Source organism: Pseudophryne corroboree, chromosome 10 (genome assembly GCF_028390025.1).
Source record: "Pseudophryne corroboree isolate aPseCor3 chromosome 10, aPseCor3.hap2, whole genome shotgun sequence".
Taxonomy (NCBI): domain Eukaryota; kingdom Metazoa; phylum Chordata; class Amphibia; order Anura; family Myobatrachidae; genus Pseudophryne; species Pseudophryne corroboree.
Genome location: NC_086453.1, coordinates 43627277 through 43645434, shown reverse-complemented (window position 1 = coordinate 43645434; position 18158 = coordinate 43627277). Strand labels below are relative to the sequence as shown.

The 18158-nt window shown below is 47.1% G+C and overlaps 1 protein-coding gene across 1 annotated transcript in view; it reads left to right on the top strand.

Annotated features, from left to right (window-relative positions):
- The window catches only part of LOC134965926 (sialic acid-binding Ig-like lectin 14), a 106153-nt gene that overhangs the window by 12243 nt on the left and 75752 nt on the right, over positions 1-18158 (top strand). The window contains exon 2 of the mRNA XM_063942329.1: positions 7547-7653. Coding sequence (XP_063798399.1) covers positions 7596-7653 — 58 coding nt within the window. The 5' untranslated portion in view covers positions 7547-7595. The remainder of the gene's footprint in view (positions 1-7546; positions 7654-18158) is intronic.

Below are 18158 nucleotides of genomic sequence, written 5' to 3'. Positions count from 1 at the left end.
TCTAATGGAGAGGACGCCAGACACGTCCTCTCCCTATCAATCTCAATGCACGAGTGAAAATGGCGGCGACGCGCGGCTCCTTATATAGAATCCGAGTCTCGCGAGAATCCGACAGCGTCATGATGACGTTCGGGCGCGCTCGGGTTAACCGAGCAAGGCGGGAAGATCCGAGTCGCTCGGACCCGTGGAAAAAAAAGTGAAGTTCGTGCGGGTTCGGATTCAAAGAAACCGAACCCGCTCATCTCTAGAAATAATGTACCCTAAAAAGGATACCTCCGTGACATGAAATTCACACTTCTCCAGCTTGGCATATAGGTGATTTTCACGTAATTTTTTTAGAACCTGACGCACCTGGGTAACATGTTGTTCTATAGAGTCAGAATATATCAAAATATCGTCTAAGTAGACTACAACGAATCTTCCAAGAAATTCACGGAGCACATCGTTAATGAGATCCTGGAAAACTGCCGGAGCGTTGGACAGGCCGAATGGCATAACCAGATACTCATAGTGGCCTGACTGAGTACTGAATGCCGTTTTCCACTCATCACCTGACTTGATTCTGATGATGTTATATGCTCCTCTCAGGTCAATCTTAGAAAAAATCACAGCCGAACGTAGCTGATCAAAGAGGACAGAAATCAGCGGCAAAGGGTAAGTATTCTTTACTGAGATTTTATTCAAGGCTCTAAAGTCAATGCAAGGTCTGAGTGATCCATCCTTCTTCTCCACGAAGAAGAAGCCTGCACTTAAAGGGGATTTAGATGGCCTGATAAATCCTTTCCCTAGGCTTTCTTTAACATACTCATTCATGGCCACAGTTTCAGGTCCGGACAATGCATATAACCTTCCCTTAGGCAAAGTGGCACCAGGAATTAACTCAATAGCACAATCATAAGGCCTATGGGGAGGCAGAATATCCGCATTGCCCTTGGAAAATATATCAACAAAATCCTGGTATTCCACAGGAATGGGTGCGGGAATGACAGCAGCTATTCTGATGGGAAGCGTAATACATTCCTTATTACAGATGGTACCCCATTGTAAGATCTCCCCCGACTGCCAATCAATTATGGGATTATGAAAGGCCAGCCAAGGGTGACCCAGAACCACAGGAACTGCTGGGCAATGGGTAGGGAAAACTCAATCTTTTCAGAATGCAGAGCTCCTACCGAAAGTAGAACAGGAGGTGTACAGAGAGAAATAACCCCATTGGACAAGGGACTCCCATCTAAACCATGCATGGTGATACACCTACCCAAGGCTAACTGAGGAATACCTAAGGCCTTGGCCCATGTTAAATCCATAAAGTTCCCTGCAGCTCCACTGTCCACAAAAGCCGAGACCGAGGAACAGAGGCTGCCAAAGGAAACTTTAGCTGGAACTAACAGTGAATTATTTGAGGAGATAAGCTGCAGACCAAAGTGAACCCCCTCACAACTCACTTGGTCGAGGCATTTCCCGACTTGTTCGGACAACTACGGGCAAAATGTCCCTTACCCCCACAGTATAAACAAAGACCAGAATTTTGCCTTCTGGTTCTTTCTTCAGGAGACAGTTTGGAGAGGCCTATCTGCATGGGCTCCTCTATGTCCACAGCAATGGAAAAAACACAAGGAGTAGACCCGACAGATGCTCCTTTTTCAGCCCTCCGCTCTCTGAGACGACGATCAATCTTAATAGAGAGCTCCATGAGTTTATCGAGAGTCTCAGGAGCGGGATACTGAAGGAGACTGTCTTTTATAGACTCGGATAAGCCGAGGCGAAACTGACTGCGCAGGGCTGGGTCATTCCATCCACAGTCGTTCGACCAACGGCGAAACTCCGTACAATAAATCTCTGCGGGATTCCTACCCTGTCTGAGAGCACGCAACTGACTCTCGGCGGATGCCTCTCTATCAGGGTCGTCATACAATAATCCTAAAGACCCCAGAAAGGCGTCTACAGACAATAAAGCCGGATCGTCTGTCTTTAAACCAAAAGCCCAGGTCTGAGGATCCCCCTGTAGCAAAGAAATAATAATTCCTACCCGCTGAGATTCCGTACCTGAGGAGACTGGTCTTAAACGAAAATACAGTTTACAAGACTCTTTAAAATTAAAAAACTGCTTTCTATCCCCAGAAAAACGGTCAGGCAGATGCATTTTTGGTTCAGGAATGACCCTCGGGGAAGTCCGTAACAGATCTTCCTGTGACCTCACCCGAAGGGACAGATCCTGAACCATCTGAGTAAGCTCTTGAATCTGGCTAACTAAAAGCTGGCCAGGATTTGGCCCAACACCGGTGGGATTCATGAGGCTGACAATTCTCCCAACTGAATAAAGGAAAAAATTAACTCCTGTTAATTTTAAATTTTAGTCTGGCCGGTGATAATGTTATGATTCCCATACTCCAGACCAGAGGAGATCTTATGGCAGAGGTCTGAGTACTGGAAAGATATGCTGGTTACGGGAGCAAGAAAGCCTAGTAACCCCTGGCGCCCTAACTCCGTTGTCTCGCCCGTGTTATCAGAAATCCCCTGCGAGACTATGGTTGCTTGAGCCCATGGCAGCCGCGTTCGAAGGGCGGATTATGTCTGCCCAACCCCGATGCCCCCTCAGGTCTTAATGGGAGACAAAGGGAAATCCGAGACAGGGTTATAACAAGGGGCCCTCTGACTAAGCAACCAGGCCAGGGGTTACAAGCTATCTAACTTAAACCAAAAGTATGTGCGGACAAACCGCCAGGGAAAAGGACAACCAAAGATCCACTGATCCGTTACTCCTATCCAGCACCGCTGGATACCAGAGTGGATCTGTGGGAGCGGAATCCTCCGCAAAAGCTCCGGAACACAAAGAAACTAAATAATAAATAGTAAGCGGTCAAGCCGCAACACACGGCTACGCCGCGACTCACGAACACCACAGGATGTTAAAGGTGCTCGGTCGGACTCCAGGAATAGATGACAAATTCCGAGTTCTGGATCACTGAGGACAGGAACAACCGGATTGAGCAGGACTGGAAACTCTCTGTAACTGACACAGCAAACAGGAAGCTATCACCGGCGTCTGTGAGAAGTCCTGAGAGTGCTTAAATTTGAGAACCCTCCAATCATGATCCAGACAGGGTAATCACATAATGATGCCGTGCAGCTGCATGCTGCACGGCCAGAATACACTTGCACTGATTAATTAAGACCCAGCAACGGGGAACGCGGTCCGACCGTGGCGTCCCCGTTGCTAGGGTCTGAGCGGCTCCGTGCGCCCGGCGTCTAGCGTTGCTAGGGAGTCGGCGGCTGTCTGCCTGCGGCGTCCCTAGTTGCTAGGCGCCGGGCCGCACTGACGGGCGGACCCTCGGCGCCTAACACGGAGCTATTTAATTGTAGCTCCGTTCGCGTGCAATGGCTGCCGGCGTCTGCATTTCATCTTGCACCCCACAGGGGTGGTGAGCTGAAATATGTGTAAAGAGACCCGTTTGAGTGTCCAAATGGAACTTTTCACAATCGCGCCCAGCACTTTGGGTTTAGCTGCTTTACCCAGCTAAACCCAACCTCTATGAGCACGATCAGGGTGAAATAAAAGATCTATTGTATATCACCACAAGATCTCCCATCACCTTAGATGAAAGATCGGCAGCAATATAACATTTGAATATCATCCGCTGAGTCTATACTACACTGAGCCTATTCTACACTGAGTCTTTTACACACTGAATATATTCTACACTGAGTCTATTGCACACTCAGTCTATTCTACATCATACCTAGACTAATCCTTCTGTACAGAGTCATATCTGTGATCTATAGTGCTTACTGTACATTTTAGAGGTCAAGTAGTTTATAAGAGCAATCAAGCAAAACACGTTGGGGGCAGTTCAGTTCCAAGCAATATATTGTTCTGATTTGTGGTTCTACACATCACTTGGAATTATGGAAGCCCAACAATTGCGGTTCCAGAGGTAGGGCTGCAGCGCAGTCCAAAATTCAAACAGGGGAGCTACACCAAGTGCCACAATTGTGAACTGTGCTGCAGCCCTACCTCTGCAGCCGCCACTGTATACCAATATTGCAAATTTTCCTCCTCACCTCTAGCATGCGTGATGAAAATTCTGCAATATTGGTGATTGTAAATTGCAAGCAAAATGGTTGGAAAACCTGCAATTCATGACCATTGCTGAAAATTGAATTGCCCCCTTGAACTTTTCAGTGTGATGTTTAGTTGAAAATGTCCTTACCATACAGTCAGTCGCACACAGCAGACAGAGAGGGGGGAGGGTGGTGGTGGTGGTGGTGGGGGGGGGGTGCTTCCCCCCCCCTGGTATCCCCCCAGCACACTAAAGATCACCTGTAACCATACCTGAACATATATGGTAATAGAATTTCAGTTTGTCTGTGACCCCTCCCCCTTTCTAGCACCTGATATAATTACAGGTTGAACACGATGGGCAATTTGCCTCTATTCAACCTCAATTACTATGTTACTGTGTTGCTATGTTACTATCTACAGGGATGATAGAGCAACTGCCACTGTTTGTCTGCATATGGGCCCTCATTCCGAGTTGTTCGCTCGCTAGCTGCTTTTAGCAGCATTGCACACGCTAAGCCGCCGCCCTCTGGGAGTGAATCTTAGCATAGCAGAATTGCGAATGAAAGATTAGCAGAATTTGGTGAATAGAAATGTCTTAGCAGTTTCTGAGTAGCTCGAGACTTACTCCTACACTGCGATCAGTTCAGTCAGTTTCGTTCCTGGTTTGACGTCACAAACATACCCAGCGTTCGCCCAGACACTCCCCCGTTTCTTCAGACACTCCCGCGTTTTTCCCAGAAACGCCAGCGTTTTACAGCACACTCCCATAAAACGGCAAGTTTCCGCCCAGAAACACCCACTTCCTGTCAATCACACTCCGATCACCAGAACGATGAAAAATCTTCATTAGGCCGTGAGTAAAATACCAAACTTTTGTGCTAATTTACTTGGCGCAGGCGCACTGCGAACATTGCGCATGCCCAGTTTGCGACTAATCGCTCCGTAGTGAAAAAAACTAATGAGCGAACAACTCGGAATCACCCCCATGGTTAGTTGCGTAAGTTCATATACTGTTTATATACAGATAACCCTACTGTATGTTAAAATGGATGTTTCACATTGAATAAAAAAACAAAACCCCAATTTAGTAAACAAGAAGCACCTGACACGTAGGGATATACAGTATTTACTCAAAAACAATCTAAAATCTATGCATATGTGCAGTATGAACTCATATGTGTAATGTTTGTAATGTATGCTACGTTTTTTCCTCCATGTTGCTGCTTGGCGATGCATTGTACCACAAAGAATTCCTAGTGTACGTGAGTACACCTGGCCAATAAAGCTGATTCTGATTCTGATTCTGATGACAGGAGGCAAGATAACTATTTGTGCCCCCCTTTCCCACTATATATAGATAAATGAATAAAGATAAATACATACAGTATATGGAAATAGCTTCATCAGTAGGTGAAGGGAGAAAAAGATAGCAGTGGCTACCAATAAACGTCATTGGATATTTGAATAGTGTCGCTGAACACACAGAATGGGAGGAGGGGTGCCCCCCTGCAGAGCAGAAGCCTGGCGGCAGCTGACTCCATTCCCTCCCACAGTAACGCCTCTGCATACGGTGTTTAACACAACTTGGGGAGTTTTGGCAATATAGTTTATATACAGATAACCCTACTGTATGTTAAAATGGATGTTTCACATTGAATAAAAAAACAAAACCCCAATTTAGTAAACAAGAAGCACCTGACACGTAGGGATATACAGTATTTACTCAAAAACAATCTAAAATCTATGCAAAATCGTCCAATATCGACAGGATGTTCCAGGGGCAAAATTCCATATTTACTAAAAAAATTCTATTTTTTTTAAATGATTTGTTTTCTCTCTCTATATATATCTATATCTATATCTATATATATATATCTATATATATATATATATATATATATATATATTAGTCTATGGTATGGTCAGTGTTTGATCAATTTTTGTTTGGTTTTAAAAACACGATTGTTAGCTACACTCCAATTTGCATTTAACATCCTAGAAGACATCAATGATTTTCTGTGTTTTTTTTAAATATATTTTTGATCAATCTTGGATGATTTTTGGTCTATTTTGTCTGATTTCTTTATCTTTTGTATACTTCCAACATGTAAAACCGACCAAAAATCGAAGGAAAACACAAAATCAACCACATACAGTATACTCTTAAATGTGTTAAGCTCCGTGAACCTGGATACTTAATAACTGGGTAGCCAATCAGTACCAAACTCTTACATCGTTCAGCCTGCAATTGTAAGAAGCCATTCCTGACTGGCTTAATGGCTATTGCGCAACCAGACTTAAGTAACTAGGGTCACTTTTTTAGATCAAGTCATTGTTAACAGAAGACACAGTAGGTAAGTTTAGGCCAACATTGTGAGACTACAACATGTAATTGTGTGAGCAGGAACTTGTCACCTACAGTGCGTGTTGGATGTCACAACACATTGGGGTTAATTCAGAATCAAACACAAATCAGCTGTTGGAGGGAGCCACGTTGCGAGCTCAGAAAAAAATGTGGTTCTTTGCCTAAATTCAGAGTTTGCCACATCTGTGCAGCCACGCAGCCTCTATCCACTTAATTGTGAAACTAGCAACTGCCATCACTATCAGTGCGCATTTTCATCAGCCGTATCCTTGTCGCAATTAAAAGCAGATGAATTTCTGCATACACTGAACCTTGGATCGTTCACAATTCTGTCCTCACCCTCACCGCATGCCCTTGCAACCAGAACTGGATGAAGGGTCACGTGAGCCTGGGGCTGAAAATGGGCCTACAGTATACCCAGAAGGGCAGGATCTGTGACTAGTCCTGTGTGGATGTGGCCAGTGCTGTGTGGGCGTGACCAGCACTATGTGGGTGTGGCCAAAGCCACTTGCTTGTGTACACGCTATCATGGGTATGGACCTATTTTTATGTGGAGGACTGGAGCTGTAGTACGATCTGACCCATTGTAAATCAGGCCCTGTATGGAACACTTAACATACTGTATGTGCAAACGGAAAACATAAGATTTACCAGTGGGCGGTATGCCGTCCGTCCATATCCCGAGAGTGGCATCCCAAACGCCAGAATGCCAGCAGCGGGGAGAGCGCTAGGAGTCCCCTTGCGGATGTGCTGCATTTGCCAAGCTGCGGCCTTGGTGGCTCGTTGCGCTCACCACAGGATCTATTCCCACTCTATGGGTGTCGTGGACACCCACGAGTGGGATTAGTCCTGTTTTGCTGGGATTTCGGCTGGTGGCATTGCCGGCTGTTTTCTGGCGTCAGAGTCCTATCGCTGGGATCCCAATAGCCGGCAAATTGAACGGATCCTGTGTAAACATCGAACTGCCATCAAGGCAACATCAACACACTCAGCCCAAAATGGAGGTGCGTCTAAGATGTGTACAACTCTGCATCAGCAATGTGTAAAGTCATTTGTGTTTAATGCATATTCACAATGAAAAATACTTGGACCCTAACTATGACAATATTGTATTGCAGCTTATAAGGACCACCAGTGAATCTAGATCACGTAAGTGTGGATGCTGGAATGGGATTTTCTCACCTGGAGCATTGCTTGTCCCTGGTCTTGATGTCCCTGATATGGAGTGAGTATGGTCTAATGTAAATCATACAAAAATGAATTGTAAACACAATGAATATTCAGCACAGGATCTGAGCCAGGTCCCCTTCCCATGTCACCTTGCCTATTTATGTCACCTAGTGCAGCTTACTAGCGCTGTCTATATTGCTGGGGACTCCTTATCTACAAAATCCGTCTTTAAGTCCTACAATTACATGTTCTGCTGCCCCTATATACCCAGCCTTCCATCATTGTAGATTATAATGGTTGATGCACCAATGGCAGCGTATATTTAGCAATTAAATGGAAATAAAAAATAACTAATGCTGCCATATTCACCGGTTTGTAGGAAAATAGGACATATTTAATGTATAAAATAAAATAAACATGAAATAGTGATAAACAAATGCCAGCTGACCCTCTGCTGTCATCGGCCCGGGGCTATTTGTCATTTTTTCAAATTCAACTATGGGAAAACATCAATGTTTTTTATAAATTCGATTTTGAGTGGGATAGGAGTTGAATTTGATTTCAGAATCGAGTGATATTCAAATTTGCCTTTAGTAAATCGCTTCAATCAAAACCAAATGGAAATCAAATGTCAAATCCCTCAAAACTGAAAATACGGGAAACTAACTTACCAGGACCATGGTCTCTTAGATGTTTTTTAACAGGGAAATCTGCTATGTACAGAGACAGGGGTAAACTGGGAACTAAAAGTGGCCCTGGAAAATTTTGTAGAATTTGGATGACATGGGTAGCGCCAGAGGTTTAACATACAATGTAGCCAAGGCAGAGCTACTGTACTGCACAGAATGAATGGGACAATACAGTATAATATGCGTTGGTGGGCTGTCTGTCATGTGGTGGGTGGGCCCACATGTCATCAAACAAAACAAGCCTCACATATATGTCAGCCCACTGGTAATCTTCCCCGGTGGGCCCTAAGACCACTCCACCTCTGCACGGAGATGATTCATGTAATTGGGCAGATAGTACATGTCTCAACTGCAAGTGTCAGGAATCGACTCACCAAGCTGACATCTGTCCGCCGCTGCGGACTCCGTCCTGGGTCCCTGCGTTCATCTGTCATCCGCGTCTCTGCCATCAGACGCCATCCTGGGCCTGGGAGCGCTCCTGTGATAACGGGCGTGTAGCACGCCGCGTTCCCGCTAGGCCGCGGCATGGGCGCCGCCATGACAGCCTCCAGCAGTCAGCATACGGCGGCCAATCCGGTGCTTGGCCGCACCCACTTTTCCTCACTCCACCAATGACTGTTTAACAAGGGGTATATATGAAGCTGCAGGATCAGTCTGCAGGGATCCTGAACTTTGTGTCACTCCTGCGACTCATGTGTAAGGATCTGGTTCCTGTTTCCTCCGTGTACCTGGATACCTACCTGCTGTTCCGTGTTCCTGGCTTTCTACCTGAGACTTTGTACTCCTGGTTACTTTTCACAGCTCCGTGGAACTTCAAGCCCCAGCAATACCTGCTTCCATCTACAGGCTTCACACTCATCACCATCTCTGTGTGCTTCAGCCTAGCAGTAGAGACTGACTCCAGGTGTGTTCCATCTCTCCACCTGTGATACAGCTTGCTTGCTGCCAGTGCCTCATCACCTGCACTGTGAGTCAGACTCCTGCCTCTGCTACCAGGTTTGCTATACAACACCATCTCTGCTGGTTCCATGTTTTAATCTGCTCTGGTTCCCATACCAGAATATTCTCTGCCAAATTATCACTCATCTGTTATCATCACTACCGGTTATTATTTCATCAGTCACCATTCATTCTGTTACCATAGACTTTCAGCTGCCACGCTGTACAATTGACATTTGCATTTCCTACTGTTATTTTCTGCTGCCGTTTTGTGAACCATCTGTTTAATAAATATCATTGCGCTCATGCGCAGAAACATAATCCAGCCTCCTCGTTTTCTCCCATCCACCTCCACTGACCCACTAGCGCCCCCTCCGGGGACACAGACAAAACCAAGTCTGACAGTAAGTTCAGGATCGATGGACTCGGATGGTGGACGGAGTGTGGGGTCAGAGGCCTTGCAAAATCTGGTCTCCCGTCTGGATGGTCAAGAGGCTGCGCAGCAGCAGATGTTCCAGTTCCTGCAAGGGATGTCCTCCCGGATAGATATACTACAGCAATCCCTGCCTAGTGTACACACTTCTACAGTTCCTGTTACTCCAGCACCTGCCAGTACTGTGAGTTCCCCTATGCCGGCTGCATCAGCTCCAGTGTCACGTCTGCACCTGCCCGTGCCAAGCAAGTATGATGGCAGCCCAAAGTTATGTCGCGGGTTTCTCAACCAATGTGAAATCCAGTTTGAATTGTTGTCACATAATTTCCCCACGTCAAGATCCAAGGTTGCCTACATCATCTCTCTACTTTCTGGATCTGCTTTGAGTTGGGTGTCTCCTCTGTGGGAACGTGCCGACCCTCTGATTAACAACTATACAGAATTCGTGTCAACCTTCAGACGGATCTTTGACGAGCCTGGTCGTGCAACATCAGCTTCTGCAGACCTAATCCAACTTCGTCAAGGTACCCGTAGTATGGGACAATATGTCATCCAGTTCCAGACGTTGGCCGCAGAGATTCAGTGGAACAATCAAGCCCTGGTAGCAGCTTTCTGGCATGGACTCTCTGATCGGATCAAGGACGAACTGGCAACCCGCGATCTTCCTGTACAATTGTCTGATTTAATTTCCCTGTGCATCAAGTTGGACTCTCGCATCCGCGAACGCAACAATGAACGTGCTCGGAGTGAGCCATGCAGATCAAGGATGATACCTTCCGTACAGTTCCAGTCTCCACCTTCTGATGAGCCTATGCAAATAAATAGGTCCCGCCTAACTCCTGAGGAGCGGTCAAGAAGACTTCGTGAGAGACTTTGTCTTTATTGTGCGGCTGCAGGTCACCAGATTAATTCCTGCACAGTGCGTTCGGGAAACGCCAGATCCTGACTTGTAAAGGAGGAGTCAAGTTGGGATCTTCTAGACAAGCTCCTTCTAATCAAGACCTTATCCTTCCTGTGACTTTAGAGACTTCAGTTGGGCTTCAGTCTGCATTAGCATTAGTGGACTGTGGAGCCGCAGGAAATTTCATCACCCAAGCTGCGGTAAATAAATTTTGCTTGCCTGTATGTGAACTTTCTTACCCAGTCTACATTACCGCCGTGGATGGTAGCCGAATCTCCAAGGGGAATATTTCTCACCAAACTGCACCAGTGGTTTTGGGAGTTGGGTTCCTACACTCAGAATTAATAAAGTTCTTAGTCATTCCTCAAGCCACCCAGGAGATCGTTTTGGGCATGCCCTGGCTCCAGCTACACAATCCACAGTTTGACTGGTCAACGTTACAACTTACTTCATGGGGTTCACATTGCCATCAGTCCTGTTTAGCCCAAGTTTGTCCAATCAAGTCTACTGAAGTAAAAACCCAGTCAAGTCTTCCTGCGGCTTATCAAGATTTCTCTGATGTCTTCAGTGAAAAGGCCGCGGATGTCCTGCCGCCCCATAGAGAATGGGATTGTCCCATCGATCTCCTTCCTGGCAAGAAGCCACCTAGGGGGCGTACCTACCCGTTATCTGTTCCTGAAACTGAAGCGATGAGCGACTACATCCGGGAAAATTTACAGAAGGGATTCATCCGTCCTTCATCATCACCCGCTGGTGCAGGCTTCTTCTTTGTTAAAAAGAAGGATGGAGGACTGCGTCCATGCATTGACTACCGGGGTCTCAATGACATTACCATTAAAAATAGTTATCCATTACCACTCATTACCGAATTATTTGACAGAGTTAAAGGAGCCCGCATCTTCACCAAGCTAGATCTCCGCGGTGCCTACAACCTCATCAGAATCCGGAGTGGTGACGAATGGAAGACAGCTTTTAACACTCGAGATGGTCATTACGAGTACCTGGTAATGCCATTCGGGTTGAGTAATGCCCCAGCAGTGTTCCAACACTTTGTGAACGAAATCTTCCGTGACGTTCTGTATAAATACCTCGTTGTTTATCTGGATGATATCCTCATCTTCTCCCAAGATCTTCCCTCTCATCGTCTACAAGTCCGTGAAGTCCTCCGACGTCTTCGTGAGAACCGGCTCTACGGTAAACTATCCAAGTGTACCTTTGAAGTTTCCTCTATACCCTTCCTGGGTTATATAATTTCCGGATCGGATCTCCAGATGGACCCGACAAAGTTGGAAGCCATTGCCAATTGGTCCATTCCAAATTCTCTCAAGTCTATTCAGCGGTTCCTGGGATTTGCCAACTACTATAGGAAATTTATTCGGGGATTCTCCACTCTCATCGCTCCTATTACCAACTTAACTCGGAAAGGGGCAGACCATTCCAACTGGTCAGAAGAGGCTTTAGCGGCCTTCCAGAAGATCAAGCTGGCCTTTATGTCTGCTCCAGTTCTGTCCCAGCCAGATGTAAACAGACCGTTCGAGTTGGAGGTGGATGCCTCTACAGTTGGAGTTGGAGCTGTTCTCTCCCAGAAGGGAACCGATGGGAAAATCCACCCCTGTGGATTTTATTCTCGTAAATTCCTCCCTGCAGAAGCTAACTACTCCGTTGGAGATCAAGAACTACTGGCGATTAAGCTGGCCCTCGAGGAATGGAGGTATCTCCTGGAAGGGGCCAAACATCCATTCAACATCTACACGGATCATAAAAATCTGCTATATTTAAAGGCAGCCCAGTGCCTTAATCCTCGCCAGTCCAGGTGGGCTATGTTTTTCTCACGTTTTAATTTTAAGCTTCATTTCCGCCCAGGTTCGCAGAATGTTAAAGCTGACGCCTTATCCCGATCTATGGAATCCGAAGAGGAAACGCCTGACTCAGTTCCACATTCCATCCTGAGTCCAGTGGTATTTGCTGCATCTCAAGTCTCCCCAGCTCCTCCTCCTGGTAAGACTTTTGTTTCCCCAGAACTCCGTCCCAAGTTGCTGTCTTGGGCCCATCAATCCAAGTTTACTGGTCATCCCGGTGTCCTGAAAACCTTCAAGTTCCTCTCTGAGACATACTGGTGGCCAAAGATGAAAGTTGACATCAAGGATTTCGTAGCATCCTGTCCTGAGTGTGTGCAGCACAAGACTCCTCGTCAGTCTCCAGCAGGTCAGTTACAACCATTGTCTATTCCTAGTCGCCCTTGGTCACACCTGTCCATGGACTTTATCTCCGACCTTCCTCCTTCTCAAGGATACAATACCATCTGGGTTGTAGTGGACAGATTTACCAAGATGGCCCATTTTGTTCCTCTCCAGGGTCTCCCTTCTGCCCCAAAACTCGCCCAAATCTTCCTACGGGAGATTTTCCGCTTACATGGTCTACCCTCAGAAATAATATCCGACCGAGGTGTACAGTTTGTAGCGAGGTTTTGGAGGGCTCTCTGTTCTGCCATGCAGGTTAAACTGAAGTTCTCGTCATCTTACCACCCTCAGACGAATGGGCAGACAGAGAGGGTAAATCAAGAACTAGAGACATTTTTAAGATTGTATGTTTCATCTTCTCAGGATGACTGGTTTGATCTGCTCCCATGGGCCGAGTTTGCCCACAACTTCCGCTACCACACTGCTACTGAGACAACTCCATTCTTTGCAGTATATGGGCAACATCCTCGTGTTCCAGACTTCCAAGAACTCCCTCACATGGATGTTCCTGCTGCCACTACTGCCCTGAGTCAGTTTTCTTCAATCTGGAGGAAGATTCACATTTCTCTCAAAAAGGCCTCCAGCCGGTATAAATACTTTGCTGATCGCAAAAGACGCGCAGTTCCTAGCCTGAAACCTGGGGACAAGGTTTGGCTGTCTACCCGGAACCTCCGTCTTAGGGTCCCGTCTATGAAATTTGCACCACGTTTCATTGGCCCCTTTCCTGTCGAAAGAGTCATCAACCCTGTGGCCTACAAGCTGAAGTTACCACCTTCTCTGCGAATACCTAATGCTTTTCATGTTTCTCTCCTCAGACCTTTAGTCCTGAATCATTTCCAAAGAGCTCTTCCAGTTGGCCCCAAAGTTCGAACTCAGCGGGGCGTGGAGTTCGAGATTGGCAAGATTCTGGATTCCCGTTGCCGGTATGGACGTCTTCAATACCTTGTCGATTGGTCCGGTTATGGCCCAGAGGAGAAAAGTTGGGTGAATTCGTTGGATGTCCATGCTCCAAGGTTGGTCCGTGTCTTCCATAACACTCATCCTTCCAAGCCACGTGGGTGTTCGGTGCCCACCCTTAAAGGGGGGGGTACTGTCAGGAATCGACTCACCAAGCTGACATCTGTCCGCCGCTGCGGACTCCGTCCTGGGTCCCTGCGTTCATCTGTCATCCGCGTCTCTGCCATCAGACGCCATCCTGGGCCTGGGAGCGCTCCTGTGATAACGGGCGTGTAGCACGCCGCGTTCCCGCTAGGCCGCGGCATGGGCGCCGCCATGACAGCCTCCAGCAGTCAGCATACGGCGGCCAATCCGGTGCTTGGCCGCACCCACTTTTCCTCACTCCACCAATGACTGTTTAACAAGGGGTATATATGAAGCTGCAGGATCAGTCTGCAGGGATCCTGAACTTTGTGTCACTCCTGCGACTCATGTGTAAGGATCTGGTTCCTGTTTCCTCCGTGTACCTGGATACCTACCTGCTGTTCCGTGTTCCTGGCTTTCTACCTGAGACTTTGTACTCCTGGTTACTTTTCACAGCTCCGTGGAACTTCAAGCCCCAGCAATACCTGCTTCCATCTACAGGCTTCACACTCATCACCATCTCTGTGTGCTTCAGCCTAGCAGTAGAGACTGACTCCAGGTGTGTTCCATCTCTCCACCTGTGATACAGCTTGCTTGCTGCCAGTGCCTCATCACCTGCACTGTGAGTCAGACTCCTGCCTCTGCTACCAGGTTTGCTATACAACACCATCTCTGCTGGTTCCATGTTTTAATCTGCTCTGGTTCCCATACCAGAATATTCTCTGCCAAATTATCACTCATCTGTTATCATCACTACCGGTTATTATTTCATCAGTCACCATTCATTCTGTTACCATAGACTTTCAGCTGCCACGCTGTACAATTGACATTTGCATTTCCTACTGTTATTTTCTGCTGCCGTTTTGTGAACCATCTGTTTAATAAATATCATTGCGCTCATGCGCAGAAACATAATCCAGCCTCCTCGTTTTCTCCCATCCACCTCCACTGACCCACTAGCGCCCCCTCCGGGGACACAGACAAAACCAAGTCTGACAGCAAGTACCTATGCAAAAAATTAAGCTGGTACATCAAAATCTTCTCGCAATTGAGAAATAGATTTCAATATCTGGGAACTATATAGTTGGCCTATAGAAGATATACCTATAGTACACTAGGGTCCAGTCTGGGGTTTAGCTGAGTCTGTGGTAAGCTACAGATGGGCTAATCACTTCACCTTGTTTGCTGCCTTTAAAAAACGTGTTTTGTTCAGTAGATCATGGCTCCGGATGCCAGCTAGTGGCCTGAGGCTAGAGGGGAGACAGGGACTATGTTAGGAGACATTTGGAATATGCACTGTTTGTGATTACCAGAACTTGGATTGTTATACTGCTGTATTAAGAACTACCTGTAAAACCTTCCCTGCAAAACTTGCATGTGAAGCTGTATCCTGCCTGCAATGGAAATAAAGGGGGTGATTCAGAGCTGATCGTATATGTGCTAAAAATAACACATATACAATCACAATCTCTGACATGCGTGTGGGGGGGGGGACACGGGACGCCCAGCACATGGCTAGTCTCCCCCGTATATCAAGCCCTATCCCACCCCGTAGAGGTGCGAAAGCAACACATGGCAGCAATGCTTTCCCACCTGGCGAGTAGCTCCCTGCCTACGCAACCTAGATGCGGTAACAGGTGGATACCCGCCGTGTTTTGGGTCACAGCGGCTACGTGTGACATCACGCATCTGCAACTGGCCCACTGCATCAATGAGCCCATCAATGAACCAGACACGCCTGCGTTATCCGGACCGCGCCTTCCCATCGCTGGTCAAACACTGCACGCCCCCTCCCGCCCCGCAACCACCTCTTCATGTCAATCAGGCAGAGGCAATTGCACCAGAGAGACGCTTTCGCATCTCACTGTGCGCGCCCTCGCAGTGTGGCCGCTGGGCATGCACACAAGACAATGGGCTTCAGGCTGCGAATGCTGACGTTGCAGCAATCAGGTATGAATCGGGCCCAAAGAGTGTTGGATTATACTCCATCTATGTGATTCCTATCACGATAGATAGATAGATAGATAGATAGATAGATAGATAGATAGATAGACAGACAGACAGACAGACAGACAGACAGACAGACAGACAGACAGACAGACAGACATATTGGTGGTCATTCCGAGTTTATCGCTCGCTAGCTGTTTTTAGCAGGCGTGCAAACACTATGCCGCCTCCCACTGGGAGTGTATTTTAGCTTAGCAGAAGTGCGAACGAAAGGATCGCAGAGCGGCGGCAACGTTTTTTGTGCACTTTTAGAGTAGCTCAATACCTACTCAGCGCTTGCGATGACTTCAGACTGTTCAGTTCCAGATTTGACGTTACAAACACGCCCTGCGTTCGCCCAGCCACGCCTGCATTTTACCTGGCACGCCTGCGTTTTTCCGAACACTCCCTGAAAACGGTCAGTTGACACCTAGAAACGCCCACTGCATGTCAATCACTCTGCGGCCACCAGTGCGACTGAAATGCTTCGCTAGACCTTGTGTGAGACTACATCGTTCATTGTAATAGTACGACGCACGTGCGCATTGCGCCGCATACGCATACTCAGAAGTGCCATTTTTTTGCCTCATCGCTGCACAGCGAACGAATGCAGCTAGCGATCAACTCGGAATGACCACCTTTGGGACAAATAACTATATTGGATTTACCCCTTTTTGCATAGTCTAATTAAAGATCAGCTGACAAGGTTGCAGTTTTACTACGGTTAAGTGCTAATACAGGTAGGTACATATATCCTACTGTGATTTTAGGAAATGGCCGGTACAGATTTAAACAACTCAGATGTCTTCATGAGTTCAAGCAGCATGAGTTTAAGCGCTAGAACATGCGTAACATAAATACTGTTATATGTTAGCTATACACTAACTTTAATAGCAAAGGGAACAGGAAACATCTAGTCAAGTTAAAAGACTCAAATTTAGCTGCAGTCTCTTTGCAAGAGAAAAGCTGGATGAGTGACAACTTGTGGATACAAAGGCCCTCATTCCGAGTTGTTCGCTCGTTAGCTGCTTTTAGCAGCATTGCACACGCTAAGCCGCCGCCCTCTGAGAGTGAATCTTAGCTTTGCAGAATTGCGAACGAAAGATTAGCAGAATTGCGAATAGAAAATTCTTAGCAGTTTCTGAGTAGCTCGAGACTTACTCCTACACTGCGATCAGTTCAGTCAGTTTCGTTCCTGGTTTGACGTCACAAACACACCCAGCATTCGGCCAGCCACTCCCCAGTTTCTCCAGACACTCCCGCGTTTTTCCCTGAAACGCTTGCACAGGGACAGTGTGGGGAAGGGAATGATAGGGACAGTGTGGGGAATGGAATGATAGGGACAGTGTGGGGAATGGAAAGATAGGGACAGTGTGGGGAATGGAATGATAGGGACAGTGTGGGGAATGGAATGATAGGGACAGTGTGTGAAATGGAATGACAGGGACAGTGTGGGGAATGGAATGATAGGGACAGTGTGGGGAATGGAATGATAGGGACAGTGTGGGGAATGGAATGATAGGGACAGTGTGGGGAATGGAATGATAGGGACAGTGTGGGGAATGGAATGATAGGGACAGTGTGGGGAAGGGAATGATAGTGACAGTGTGTGAAATGGAATGACAGGGACAGTGTGGGGAATGGAATGATAGGGACAGTGTGGGGAATGGAATGATAGGGACAGTGTGGGGAATGGAATGATAGGGACAGTGTGGGGAATGGAATGATAGGGACAGTGTGGGGAATGGAATGATAGGGACAGTGTGGAGAATGGAATGATAGGGACAGTGTGGGGAATGGAATGATAGGGACAGTGTGGGGAATGGAATGATAGGGACAGTGTGGGGAATGGAATGATAGGGACAGTGTGGGGAATGGAATGATAGGGACAGTGTGTGAAATGGAATGACAGGGACAGTGTGGGGAATGGAATGATAGGGACAGTGTGGGGAATGGAATGATAGGGACAGTGTGGGGAATGGAATGATAGGGACAGTGTGGGGAATGGAATGATAGGGACAGTGTGGGGAATGGAATGATAGGGACAGTGTGGGGAATGGAATGATAGGGACAGTGTGGGGAATGGAATGATAGGGACAGTGTGGGGAATGGAATGATAGGGACAATGTGGGGAAGGGAATGATAGGGACAGTGTGGGGAATGGAATGATAGGGACAGTGTGGGGAATGGAATGATAGGGACAATGTGGGGAAGGGAATGATAGGGACAGTGTGGGGAACGGAATGATAGGGACAGTGTGGGGAATGGAATGATAGGGACAGTGTGGGCAGA